We start from the raw sequence: 15389 nt of genomic DNA, 5'->3' as shown, positions 1-15389 counted from the left end.
GCCCATGCGCATTATAACTTTGTTCTGATTGGATGTTCAAATGACATGTCAAAAATTATCCAATATGGCAGCTGTAGCGCAGCTGTGGTTTGGACGGTTGACGGTTTGGTTATGTATGGTTGTTGCGTTTTAAAATTTGTGGGAAGAGAAACAACAAAGGTTAGTTAATAGTTATACTGCCTTTTTAAATAGTTTTCATATTATATTTTTGAAGTTATACTTCAAAATGTTTTAATTTATGTATGTATCAGTCCAGAAAAGGTGTGGAAAGAATATATTAGTGTTTTTAAATATATTTTTCTACAAACGTGTTAAAAATGCAATTTTTAGGACTCCATAGGAGCGTTAAAAATGCTACTTTAAGGCACTAGTGCTTTAAACTTTTTAAGGCACTGCAGTTAAAAGTGAATTGTCAAATTGTGAAACGTCTAAATATTTATATTTCATTTATTAACATTAATATTAATAATACAACTTGCGCAATTTGAAAAAGGTGGTTTAAAAGATTTTTTATTATAATTTTGTGTCTTTGGATTTGTCTTCCTTGGGCGTAAAATAATAAAACATCTATTTTTATATTTCACTTGTCACCGTGATGTATAATTATGTGTATCTGAAAGGTAACTAGCATGCGGCTTGATGGCCTTGTTGGTAGAGCATTGGACAAGAGATCAAAAAATCGCGAGATTGCGGGTTCAAATCCTGGACGATTCATATTTTTTTCTTTTTTTTTTTAATATTTGGCATTGTTAAGTTTTGGTTCATTTTTGGTAATTATTGTTAATTTTTTTATTGTAACTGTTAAGTAGGTATATTTATTTCGTTGAAATTATATTATAATAGAAGTATAACTTCTTACGTGCGTACAAAGTACACACACATTCTTTTTTTATAAAAAAAAATCAAATGCGTGACACGGACCTGACCTAAAAGTTAATACATATTACATATATATTTGCCAATGACTTGCTACTTATTAGTGTTTTGGAAATAAAACAAACAAAATATTTGCTGTTTATGCTATTATCGACTAAAAATGTATCAGTCGAATCATCAACGATTTTAAATCAGTTTGTACGAAAATAATATTAGCAGCATAATTATGAAAAAATTAGCACAAAGTTGGAAAACGAGAAAAGTTAATTGGAAGATTTATGTTTCGACTCTAACAGGTAATTTAAAAATATTTAGATATTTCTTATTACGAAAAACTGAAATTTGTAACAACATTTTTTGTAATTATGGATGGAGTATATTTTCTATTCTCATTTTAACACTAGACAAATCATATATTGCCTCTTATAAGTTTTTCATAGGTTATTACAATTGAAAACCTAAAACTCATTTTATTAAATTCTTCTTAAAATGAAACATAATAAACACAAAAACATTATGGTAGGGGAGCCCAAGCGGGGATTTTTGCAGTTACTCGAGCGCGTCAGATTATCATATGGGGAGAAACCTTGTACCCTGTACTGTAAATGTACCCCTACCATATTTTGGATCTTAATACAGGGACGTTCGTTAAGGGGGGCCCAATAAATTTTCTATCCTTAAAAAACTCGAAATCGTCAGATTAAGATAAGGTAAGTTAAGTACATACAGAACAGTGTATATTTCAAATATCTGACGGTTATGTATGGGAAGTATGCACATTTAGCATACTTCCCTCCCCTACCTTATAAAAACGTTTATGAAATTACGTATTCTTCTTCTTTTTCGTCTAGCCATTCACGTCCACATCTGAACATAAGCCTCTTCAAGTCTTCCTTTCCATTGTTTTTTGTTGTAGCCAATTTTTCCCGGCAGTTCGTTTCAGATCATCTGTCCATCTCATAGGAGGTCTGCCTCTGGGTCTTTTGTGTTCGTATGGTCTCCAGGTTAGAATTGTTCTGTGCCATTTGTTAAGATCGCTCCTAGCTACATGTCCAACGTATTCCCATTTCAATTTTAGTGATATTTGTACCACATCGGTGACTTTCGTTTTCTGTCTTATCCATGTGTTTGTTTCTCTGTCCTTAAGTGATATGCCAAGAATTGCTCTTTCCATCGCGTGTTGAGTGACTCTGAGTATGTTCATATTCTTTTTTGTGATTGTCCATGTTTGTGTCCCATATGTTAATATCGGAATAATGCATGCATCAAAGACTTTAGATCTAAGATGTAGTTGAATTTGCTGATTTCTGAGTATATAGTTCAGTTTGCCAAATTCTGTCCATGCTAACTTTCTTCTTCTTTTTATTTCTTCCGTTTGAATTTCCCTATTTAGTATTATTTTTTGTCCTAAGTATATATATTTTTTTTAACTTTTTTATATATATTATCCATATTTTTATATATATTATTATATATATTATCCAACTTTTTCTATAACATTGTTGTTTATTATTGTCATCGTTTCTTCGGAGTGCATGACTTTTGTTTTGTTTAAATTCATTTTCAGTCCTATTTTAGAAGATTCTGTTTGTAGTTCTGAAAGCATGGTTTGCAGTTCTTGTAGGTCAGTAGCTATCAGGATTATGTCATCCGCAAATCGTAGATTACTGAGATAGCGGCCATTGATGTTTATTCCCTTATATTTCCAATTTAGATTTTTAAAAACGTCCTCCAAAACTAAGGTGAACAGTTTGGGTGATAGAGTGTCTCCCTGTTTGACTCCCCTGTTTAATGGTACACGGTTCGAGTATTCATTTTCATTTAGGTAGTATGTAGCTGTAGCTTGGTTCATAGTTTCTTTTATTAAGTTAATATATCTGCTGTCTATTCTACAATTTTGCATTGCGTTTATTACGGCCGTGTGTTCTATATTGTCGAAAGCTTTTTCGTAGTCTACAAATGCTATAAAAACTGGAAACTTGTATTAGTTAAATTTTTCTATTAATATTTTTGTGGTTAACAGGTGATCGGAAGTTGAATAGCCTTTTCTAAAACCTGCCTGTTCATATGGTTGGTATTCATCTAATTTTCTTGTTAGTCGGGTAGTTATGACTTTGGTGAGTATTTTAAATAGGTGTGACAATAGACTGATGGGCCTGTAGTTTTCTAATTTTCGATTATCACCTTCCTTGTGTAATAAGATTACTTTAGAGTTGTTCCAGCTCTTAGGGACTTTGCCCTGGTGTAAACAACTGTCTATAAGCTTAGTTACAATTGCAATGAGTTCCTTACCTCCTTCTAATATCATATCTGTAGTAATACTATCTTCTCCTGCAGCTTTATTTCTCTTCATGTTTCCCAATGCTGTAGTTACCTCTGAAATTGTTACTTTTGGCATTATTTCTGATCCGACATTTTTTATTAATTTCCGTGCTGGTCTCATTTCATCGTCTTGTTGATGTGTTCTGTAGAGTTCCGTGTAAAATTCTTCTATTCGTTTCAGTATGTTTTCTCTAGTTGTAATTTCATTTTCGTCTTTTCCCATTAATGATATTATCTGACGTCGTCCTAGTGTCGGTCTGAGGCATTTCATACTCTTATTTTTTTCAATAGTTGTTGTTATTAATTTTTCTTCTTCTTTTCTTTTTTGTTTTCTGATTCCTTTTCTAATCTGCCTATTAAGTTCTCTATATTCTGCGGTTCTCTTTTTGTTAGATTTATTTAAGATCTTCCTTTTTTCTATTTGTTGTAATATTTCTTTATCTAATTCATTGTGTGTTGTTTTTGGTTTATTCAGTTGCAGAATGCTTTTGTTCACTGTTTCGGTTATAAGGTTATTCAAATCATCAATATCATTGGAGTTTATCTACTGAACGTTAACTTGATTTAATGCATGCATTATCTTTTTATTAAATTTACTATTTTTTATTTCTTCAGATGTCCATTTGTATCTTTTTTCATGTATTCTTTTTCTTTCTAGCTTTTTGTTTATTACTAGCTTTGTTCTTATTAGTCTATGGTCGCTTCCTAAGTCAAACTGATTTAATACCGATACGTCTTTTACTAGGTTTCTATTTTTCGTTAAGATATAATCTATTTCATTCTTTGTCTTTTTATCGGGGCTCATCCATGTCCATTTTCTGCTTGGTTTCTTATTATTACGTATAGAAAATACAAATTTATTTTTTGCAAATCACTGTACCTACTCATTCTACCAATTTTGGCAGAATTCATTCCATGAATCAATTACCTTATTTTCTTCGCCTTTATAGGTATCCAGCTCTTGATGCGCCTTAATTTCCTTTGTTACATGCATTCCAAATCAGTTTTACAAGTTTCTCGTTTTGCAGTATACAGGGTGTCCCAGATTAATTTATCCAGTCTATATCTCTTAAACGAATAGAGATTTTCGAATGGGACAAAAACTTATCTATTCCATTTGTAATACACTTTAATATGGCGTAGAAAAAATCATCCCCGAATATTCATCCCTTAGTTACAACCCTTAACTTTATTTTTTTATAGCACCCTGTACATTTTTTTATAGTTTTGGATGTGGTCTCCTGTCGTTTATTCAACATAGTTTTTTTTTAATAAAATCCGTTCGTAAGTAATCAAGGAAACATCTGTTTATTTTTTTTTCAATTATATGTGTCGCAGACTAATTTATCCAGGCTATATTTCTTAAACGAATAGAGCTTTTCGAATGGGACAAAAACTGATCTATTCCATGTGTAATACACTTTAATATGGCGTAGAAAAAATTATCCCATCCCCTAAATATTCATCCCTTAGTTACAACCCCTAACTTTAATTCTTTTAATAGCACCTTGTACATTTTTTTATAGTATTGTAAAACGAAACCATTTTATTTTTAAAAAAATCTGTTAAATAGACGATAGAAGACCACATACAAAACTATAAAAAATGTACAGGGTACTATTAAAAAAATTAAAGTTAGGGGATGTAACTAAGGGATGAATATTTAGGGGATGGGATGATTTTTTCTAAGGCATATTAATGTGTCTAACAAATGAAATAGTTTTTGTCCCATTCGAAAATCTCTATTCGTTTAAGAAATATAGCCTGGATAAGTTAGTCTGGGATATTTTCTTGATTACTTACCAACCGATTTTATTTTAAAAAAATCTGTTGAATAGACGATAGAAGGCCACATCCAAAACTACAAAAAAATGTACAGGGTGCTATTAAAAAAATTAAAGTTAGGGATTGTAACTAAGGGATGAATATTTAGGAGATGATTTTTTCTACGCCATATTAAAGTGTGTTACAAACAAAATTGATCAGTTTTTGTCGCATTCGAAAATCTCTATTAGTTTAAGAAACATAGCCTGGATAAATTATTCTGGGACACCCTGTATGTACGTGCCCTTTCTACCTTAGTAGTTGGGATTTAGTTCCTTTGACAATCCTTGTCATTATAAAGTCTACAAACATTTCGTACTGCGCTTAGGAACTATTTGGTTTTCTCTTCATTTACTTTTAGTCCATTCTTTCACGGTTTTTGCTCTATATTTTAAAGAACCGCCTGGATTGACATGAAATTTGGCATACGTATAGCTTAAATGTCAAAGAAAAAAAGTGATATTGTGCCGATGTGTGCTTTTGCCCTGGGGGTGACTTTCACCCCCTTTTGGGGGTGAAAAAATATATGTCCAAAATAAGTCCGGAAATGGGTAAACTGACTAATTTTAAGTAACTTTTGTTCTATAGCGCTTTTTCGCCAAGTCAACACTTTTCGAGATATTGGCGAGTGAATATGTTCATTTTTCAACAAAATAACCACATTTTTAGACGGTTTTTCGCAAATAACTCAAAAAGTAATTATTTTGTCGAAAAAACGTTCTTAGCAAAATATAGCCTAAAGAAAAGTAAAAAACATGATGTACGCGTTAGGTCTCTTAATCTCGTAGAACTAGAGTTATAGCCAATGAAAAATAGATTCATATTCACCAAATTTCAAATAGAATAATTCGAAGTAAAATATCCAAAAAATTAAGCACTTTTTTAGAAAAACCCATTATTACTTTTTAAAGTGTTTAAAAAAAGCTTTATTTCTGTTTTTACAAAAAGGTTTCTAGATTTAAATTTAAGCAAGTTACGCTCAAAATAAAGTTGGTCCCTTTTGTTTTTGCAAAAAAAATCGGGAAGACCACCCCCTAAGTAGCAACTTAAATGAAATTAATCGTTACCGTTCCACAAATTATTTTACTTATGATGTGTTTATATGATCTGAAAGTTTCATCGATTTAAAGTGCTTATTTTTAAAAAAATTTGGTTTCAAAGTAAAATTTTTAAAAACTTTAATTTTGAAAAATATGCTTTTTTTCAAAATAACTTAAAACTGTTAGAGATACCAAAAATCTCGAAAAACAAAAAAGTCAGATTTGCTTTTCTGAATATCATGTATTTTTTTGTTTTTCTGTTAGACAAAAATTGATTGAGATTTGGTGTTTCTAAATTTGCATACATTCGTGATCAGTGACTCGTTCAACCCCTTTTAACTACAGCCCTTTCAATAATAAGGACTTTGAACCGATGAAACTTACAGATCATATAAACAATATATACACGAGTCAAAAAACTTGTGAAGTCGTAACGATTAAGTTCATTTAAGATATTAATTAAGGGGTGATTTTCTCGATTTTTTTACCAAAACCAAAAGGGACTAACTTTATTTTGAGCGTAACTTGTTTAATTTTGATGCTAGAATTTTTTTTTATAAAATAAAAATGAAGCTTTTTTTAAAAACTTTAAATAAGTTGTAATGAGTTTTCCCCGAAATGTGCTTCATTTTTGGATATTTCACGTTAAAGGATTCCATTTGGAATTTGACGAAAATGAACCTATTTTTCATTAGCTATAACTGTGCTTCTACTAGGTGTAGAGAAGTGATATATACACCATTTTTTTAAATTTTTTACAGGCTATATTTTTGCTAAGAATGTTTTTTCGACAAAATACTTACTATTTGAGTTATTTGCGAAAAACCGTCTAAAAGCGTGGTTATTTTGTTGAAAAAATGAACATATTCACTGCCAAATAACTCGAAAAGTATTGACTTAGTGAAAAAACTCTATAGAAAAACTCAGTTTATCGATTTCCTGACTTTCTTTGGACGAATATTTTTTCACCCCCAAGAGGGGGTGAAAACCACCCCCAGGGCAAAAGCACATATCGGCACAATATCACTTTTTTTCTTTGACTTGTTAGCTATGTGTATGCCAAATTTCATGTCAATCCAAGCGGTTCTTTAAAATTTAGAGGTTTTGTAATATTTTACCGTTAAAGAACGGACTATTTATTTTCTAACTCTGTTCTCTTTGCTCTCTCCACCTTATTGAAAAACTTTTTTACGGATAAGATGGATTTCCCATCATATCTATGTCAGCTGCGGATGCTAACGCATGGGATTTGTACCATTAGTAGTTCGGTTTTTATTTTGGTTGTTTTCATGGGTCTATATTATCCATAACTCTATATCTTGTCCTCAGAAATTTTTTAAATTTCCACTACGTTTTTATCTTTTTAAATGAATTAAAAATTATGAGTCATATGTATATGTTGAAACTGGTGTTATCATAGTTATGCGCATTTTACTTTTTGTACTTCTGGAGAATTCTTTGATTTTAGTTGTTTTAATAGAACCAATTAGCCTATGTGATCAAGGAAGATTTGCCTGTTCGTTTTATACAAAATACATGTCTCCGCCTGGTTGATTATTGCTCCCTACTTTATGGATAGTTAGTTCTATTAAGTTTAGCAAGCAATTTGATATTCCAAACTCTTGCGTTGCATTGGAAAGAGGCTTTCTGTTTATGCTGTTCTAAGCCGATTATTTTTTCCACAAATTTCCACGATATTGATCTTTTGTTGAGCTTTCTCCCGAAAACCTGTTTGATATCTGCTTCTTCTCGATGTGCCTATCCTTGACGAATGTTGACGATCATCATGGCAATCTTTATTTTATCTGCAGTAGCGCGAAAAAGCTGCACAGATGTGTTGAACCAGGTTGTCAGGTTCTTTAACCAGGATGATCTTCTTCCTGGACCTCGTTTGCCACATATATTTTCTTTGAAGGGTGCCTTGTAGGAGGGCATATCTGGGTTCATTCGGCATAATATGTGCAAAGTATTCTAACTTTTGAGATTTGATGGTGGTCAGTACTTTCGTTTCTTCTTCATCCTTCTGAGAACCCCCTCATTTGTGATCTGGTTAGTCCACGGGATTTTAAGATGTCTCCAATATAACCTCATTCCAAATGCTTCCAATTTTCTGCACCTATCTTCATTCAAGGTCTACGATTCAACCCCACAAAAGAGAAAAGGTAAGACGTAGTAGCATCGTAGCATTCTTACTTTTATTTAAAGAGAGAGGTTGTGGCTCTTGAAAAAGACCCCCATACGGTTGAAGGTGGATCTAGCTTTTCCAATGCGCGCTCTTTTCTCTTGGTTGTTGGTTCATTGTTCGTTTATTATGGTGCGTAGATCTTCTAGTTTGTCCGCAAATACTATAGTGTCATCTGCATACATGATGCCGATAAATATTCTTTCAGAGTAGAGATTTAAAATTAGAGGAGACAAAATACAGCCTCACTCCATGCATAATTTTCATGTATTCGGTGTGTTCACCTTCAACTCTGGTGTTTGCAGTCTGATTCCATTAAAGATTTCTAATTATTTTTAGATTTTGGTTGTTAATTCCTGATTTTTTTAGTATTTGCATCATCTTGGTGTATTGTACTCGATCAAACGCCTTCTCGTAATCAACCAGACATGCGTATAAGTCGCAATTGACGTGCCTGTATCTATGGAATAAGACTTGTATTGAGAACAAAGCCCCTCTCGTACCATCAGCATTTATGAACACGAAGTGGTTGGGGAAAATTTGACTTTCACATAGGACTTCGGCCATTCTGTTGGTATTTCTCCAGAGTTGTACATGTGGTTGAGTATATTTGTGATTATTGCTATTGATTCGTTGTCCATTTAGTCGAGGACATGAAACTGAAAAAATGACAAAATCTCGCAATTTTTTCGTTCAGCATCGATTTGTACAAAAATTTGGGAATAGGCTCATTTTACCCTCTAGTTCATTTTATATATCGAGCCGTTGTACGCTTTTGGTTTTTTAAGGGTGAAAGCTACCCCTAATTGTAAAAATCATAAAATAACATTTTAAACTTAAATATTGTCAACATTTCATTCTTATTAGTTACATAATGATTTTTTTATTCTTTAAGATATAATATCATAATATTTCAACCCTTACAATCACCCTTGTTGGAGCTATACAGGGTGAGGCAGATAAAAGGCCTATTAGAAATATCTCGAGAACTAGAGGTAAGAAAATCATGAAAATTGTTATACAGGGGTTTTGAGGTGTGAGCTATTTAATGAAAATATTTTGGTCTCTTTGCTACTTCCGGTTATACCGGAAGTTGATTGTAACTTCGTTTTTTTAAATGGGACACCCTGTATATTTTTACATTTTTGGATTCTCCTCGATTTCTTATTTCTTTAAATATAAGGTTTTGTAATATTATACAGGGTAGGTTAAAAGATAATTACGTTTTCTTATTAATTTCGTAGCAACATTCACACCCTGTAGGCTTGTAGTAGTTTGACATAATAAACTCTATTTATCTTCAAATGATTTTTAGTATAGTCTTCTATTGTTAACAATTATCAGTATAGCTAAATTTTTCGTTTTAGTGTACAGGGTTGGTCGAAACACGGAATGAGTATTTTCAGAGTTTTCTTAAATGGAACACCCTGTATTTTAGTATTGTAATGAAATGTTGTTTTATGGTACATTTTAATTACTTCAGCACTCCCTATACCTAACTGCTTTAATTTGTGAGTTATTGGTGATTCAAGCAAAACATTAATTGCAACACAAAATATGTGAAATTGTATTAGGTTGGCCGTGAAAATATTCAATCACAAATAATTTTTTGGAAATAAATACATATTAATCTAGACTGATGCTTAAAATTGCCAATAATGGTTGAACTGTCAAAATACCATCGAAGTTAAGATTGTTGGTGCGATTAACAATTAAGCACAAATTAAAGCAGTTAGGTATAGGGAATGCTTAAGAAATAAAAAAGTACAATGAAATATCATTTCATTACAATATTAAAATATAGGGTGTTCCATTTAAGAAAACTCAGAAAATACTCATTCCGAGTTTAGACCCACCCTGTATACTAAAATTAAAAATTTAGCTATACTAATAATTGCTAACAATAGTAGACTATATTGAAAATCATTTGAACATAAATAGAGTTTACTATGTCAAACTACTTCAATCCTACAGGGTGTGAATATTGCTACGAAATTAATAAAAAAACGTAATGATCTTATAACCTACCCTGTATAATGTTACAAAACATTATATTTTAAGAAAGAAGAAATCGAGGAGAATCCAAAAATGTCAAAATATACAGGGTGTCCCATTTAAAAAAACGAAGTTATAAGCAACTTCCGGTATAACCGGAAGTACCAAGTAGATGAAAATATTTCCATTAAATAGATCAGTCTTCAAAACTCCATTATTCCCATTTTCATAATTCAGTTACCTTTAGTTCTCGAGAGATTTCTAATAGGCCCTTTATCTGCCTCACCCTATATATATAAAATTGACTTATCCTAAAAGAATAATTTCGGCTTGTATCGATTTACTTAAAAATTTGAGATTAGGATCATCTCACCCTGTTCTTCATATTCTATATCATGTTCAAGGGCGTTGATTATTTTTAGGGGTGTAAACTACCCCTTATTGTCAAAAATTATATACAAACATTGTAAACTCTAATATGGGTAAAATTTTATTTTGATTGGTTAAATAATGATTGTTTTATGCTAAAGGATATAATATCATATTTCAACCCTTAAAAACCACCCTTAATTACATTGCAATTTTTATAAGTAAATAATTTAATAGATCTATACAGAAAAAAAAGAGAATTAAAGAATTACAAAAACATTTATTTACACAAAAATACGAATTTACAAATATGTACAAATATAAGATACAAATAGTTTTTTAGTCATCTTCCAGTATACGAACTAGTTCTGTGGTATTGCATGCATTGAAAATGCTCTATAAGCGGACTATAAATTCTAAAATTCGTTTTATAAACATAGCCTTTATCTTTTATTTTTGGCGATAAAAAGTTTTTTCAAAAATGATTTTGTAGGATTTTTGAAGAGGTATAATACTATGTAAATTCAATTCCATTAGATCCCTTAGTTTTTAATTGGGGTAGGTTTAAGGGGCTCGATAAGGGGGTGTTTGCTCGTAAATAGAGGATTTAAACATCTATATCTCGCTAACTGTTCACTGTAATGAAAATCTATGTACAGGATAATTTTGGTTATGAAAAAAGCTACAATTTAGTAATCTATCATTTTTTTAGTATCTGTAGTATTTTCGGAGATATTTTGAAGAAAATGTTGAAAAATACGAAATTGCAAAAAATCAATTTTTCTTTAAATTCCAATTTTTCTAAAATTAGGCCTTTTAAATGGGTCAAACTTCTTGGGTGTATTTAAGTTTTCCTCGAAAAATTCAAAACTTTCCCGTTATTAGGCATTGAATATTTCAAATTATACATTTGACGAAAAAAGCTAACCGTTAACATGCCGTACCTCGGTTTGTATTGGTCGGAAAAATATTATAGAAAAAGAATTTGGTTTGTGTTACTAAAAGACATAATTTTGAGAGCTACAGTTTTTTTGATTAAATGCATATTTTTCGAGTTATTCTCAAAAAACTCTCTAAAAAAGTGGATTTTTTCGTCGAAAAACTGTTACTTTCAACCGCGAATAACTCGAAAAATATTAGTTTTACGAAAAAAATGTAAAACACATTTTTTCTTAGAATTGCGTTTTACATCAATTTGCATGGTTAAAATTTAATAAAAAATTCCCACCCCCGAGATGGGGTGGCAACTACCCCCAAGGTTTTAGCGTACAGCGGCATGATATAGAAAATGATCCTTGAACTATTCCCTACTTTCTGTGAAAATTTCAAGTAAATCCAAGCTGGACGAAAAAATTGCGAGCCAAAATGCTTCATTTCCTCGACAGTTCTGCTTGTATATTAACGGGACCTGCTGCTTTGCCATCCTGTAGCTGTGTTATACTTCAACTTTGGATATAAACCTAGCCCAGAAGTTATCTTGCCACACAGTTATAACTTCTAAAAGACACGCTACCTATAATAAAATTAATTGTTTGATTTTCAAAAAGATTTTTTGTTTTGGTTGTTTGTGTTTTTTTCCTGTTATAACGATTTTTGCAATATTAATTTGTCAATTTTTTGGAACGATATATCTACCTTTTGGCGAACAGTTTATTTAAGTAGTTTCCCGTATAACCGATTCTTTGGAAACGGCAACTTCTTATAGCCTCCAAAAATATTAATATAGCTTCTTATATTCTCTAAATATAATAATAGTTTTTCTTTAATTTTCAGCAAACTTGCTGTTGATTTCTGTTGGAGGTCTGGCCTCTTGGATATCTCCAACAATTACTAAGCTAAAATCCAATAGTACCGAAGAAAATCCTCTTGGTTCACCAATATCAACAATGAGTATATCTATGTTAGGTACTATTCCCCTAATTTCAAAACTGTTATCGTATATTGTAATGGCGAAGCTTTCCCAAGCTTTTGGGAGAAAAAAACTTATGCTGTATGGAGCTGTATGTCTATCAGTTGCACTGATTGGAATTGCTTTTGCCAGGAATATTTATGTGTATTACATATTTTTGTTAATCGAAGGCGTAGGGTTGAGTAGTGTATATATAAGTGTGCCTATTTATTGTAGCGAAGTAGCAGATACTTCTAATAGAGGAGTAATAGGTTGTTTTATAGGTTTATTTTCAGTTTGTGGAATTCTTTTAATGTACGTGTTCGGTTCCTTTTTAAGTATAAAAATGTTTACTTTGATATGTGCGTTTCCAGCTTTAGTTCATATAATACTTCACATGGTCGTGATCGAATCACCTATTTACTTAATTTCTAAAGGTAAAAAAATAGAAGCTAGAAGAGCCCTTGAGAGCTTACGGCTTAACAGAACTCATCAAGAGATAGAAACAGAATACTCAGCGTTAGAAAAAAGTGTTGAATCGGATATAAGCAAAAATATTCTAGATTTCAAAAGTGTTCTAGAGTTATTTAAAATACGTGCAGGGGTGAAAGCCTTTTTCATATCAGTAACTTTATGCATAGGTCAACAGGCTTCCGGTATAGCAATCATTATAATGTACGTTGGTCCAATATTTAATAAAAGTGGTGCCAATATATCTGGTAATAACGTTGGAATTATAATTGGGTCAGCACAAGTGCTGACTTTCGCTGTGGCAGGATGTCTCATTGAAAAACTGGGACGACGACCTTTGACATTATTTTCTTCATTTGGTTGCTGCCTCTTTCTGTTCGCCATGGGCATTTCGCTTTATCTTATAGATATACATGTTTGTTTTATAGCAGAAATACGGTGGTTGCCGATTTTATTTGTCATATTGTTTATTATTTGCTATGGATTAGGTTTAGGCCCTATTCCTACATTCATTTTTGGAGAATTATTTCCACACGACTTTAGATCTATTGGTACAGCTCTGGTATTAATTATTAATGACATTTTAATGTCAGGAATGAGTTTTAGTTTTCCTATACTTTCAGAAGCATTTGGAGCGCCTACCTGTATGGTAGCTTACAGTTCAGTTTCTCTGTTGTTTTTCATTGTTTTGTATATTTTTCTACCAGAAACAAAAGGAAAAACTTTAAATGAAATTCAGGATTTACTTAACAAGTAACAAAAAAAATAATGATATTACGTATACAGCCAGTGGCGGCTCCAGAGGGGGTCACGGGGTCATGACCCCCTCCCAAACGAAAATAAATATCAATTCAATAATCCTAAAAAAAAATCGAGAGCTGTCAAACAAAAAAAAATTAGGCCCATCCAAAAAATAATTGAAAACCCACTTATCCTAGGGCTGGTAAGACTAAGTAGTGACCTTGCATTAGCGAAAAGGAATTAAATCACCCTCAAGATCCATAAGCCCCCCCCCCCAAAAATATTTCTGGATCGACTATTGTACAGCAAATTATTATATTATGTATATGGGTACATTCTGCCTACGTTATGATGTAAAATGCCAAATAAATAAATAATAACAAATGATACTACCAGCACACATCGTTTTCCTTCTGGTTATGAATTGGTATTCAATAGGATCATACATGCATGTTTCTGCCTCTCGGCTTCATCAGCCATCCGAGTAGATTACGAACTCATAACCAGAAGAGAATCGAGGTGTCTTATGAAATTCACAATTTCAGTGAAAAGCACAAGAACTCCATCTACTCTGATGGATGTGCAACAGACCGTCTCGAAAAAGACGGTTCCTATATATCGTACTGTACAAAGTGATGCGTGCATTCGGATGTGGATGTTTCCCCAACACGACTCTAACTTATCGACAGAGTCTACTGTACTGAGTAAATTGAAGCTGTAACTACAAAGAAAAAATATGTACCTACCTATGTCTTTTTACTCACTTTATAACGCTTAAAAAATTACGGGATCTGGATTTCAATAAAAATATATATATTGTTGTGATCTTGATTATTGATATGAGATGATAATTTTATATGTCATTTAATTTAATCAATGCATTACTAATAATCTAATTAATTTACCAGATCACATATCAATATGTTTTCAATCTCAGGGCTATTTATAAAATTAATTACTTACATACGTGGCTTCTAAGTATTTCTTAATGGTTCCTAATCGGGATAGGAAAGAAAAGAGTAAAATAATAACACATATGGGTTACAATTGTAATCAAAATATTGTTTATTTTATTTAAATGGCAATCACTGCTTAATATTGGCTATATCTTATTATTCTTAAACATAACATTTACATATGGGAATCTTATTTCCTTTTGATTTCCAATTGAAAGTTTTTATTAACATTTAACTATTATGATTTATTAGCAACAATTCTATTTAAGTTTGATGAAGCTTTTCTGATATTATTGATTATGTTTCTTCAATTTTAAATGTGGTATTTACTACGAAAAACCCATACATTCATGTCCAAACAAATGAGACTGACCTTTTTCTGGTGCACTGAGAATGTCTTCACACAAGACCCGTTTCCTGCTATCCTTGGCTGCAATCAAAACCTCGTCCTGGCTTCCAGTAATGTTCTCCTCTGAAACTAGCTCGTATAGCTCTCGTTTCCTGCTTCTGTCGTGATGCTGTGTTCTACCTTTTTCGAAACTGCAATCAGCTACCGGGAACTCTTGGCTCAAGGAGGTTCTTTTACTCTCAACCTGGCCTACCTCTCGTTCCACGATAGATACTCCACACTCACGGAACTACACCGGCTTTCTCACTCTCCGTACACTACCGTCTACGACTCGACTTCACTTCTCGACAGCTCAAAACATTCTGCTCTCTATTTG

At 32.1% G+C, this 15389-nt stretch overlaps 1 protein-coding gene across 1 annotated transcript; it reads left to right on the top strand.

Moving 5' to 3' along the window:
- The first annotated feature begins 999 nt into the window (after window positions 1-999).
- Window positions 1000-14580, top strand: LOC126883456 (facilitated trehalose transporter Tret1-like). The gene is made up of 2 exons (XM_050649015.1): window positions 1000-1172; window positions 12382-14580. The coding sequence occupies exons 1-2, from the start codon at window positions 1103-1105 to the stop codon at window positions 13722-13724; spliced, it is 1413 nt and encodes a 470-aa protein (XP_050504972.1). The 5' UTR covers window positions 1000-1102; the 3' UTR covers window positions 13725-14580.
- The last annotated feature ends 809 nt before the right edge of the window (window positions 14581-15389 follow it).

The sequence above is a fragment of the Diabrotica virgifera genome, chromosome 4 (assembly GCF_917563875.1).
Source record: "Diabrotica virgifera virgifera chromosome 4, PGI_DIABVI_V3a".
NCBI lineage: Eukaryota > Metazoa > Arthropoda > Insecta > Coleoptera > Chrysomelidae > Diabrotica > Diabrotica virgifera.
Note: the sequence above shows the minus strand (reverse complement) of the source record. Positions and strands in the feature narration are given on the sequence as shown.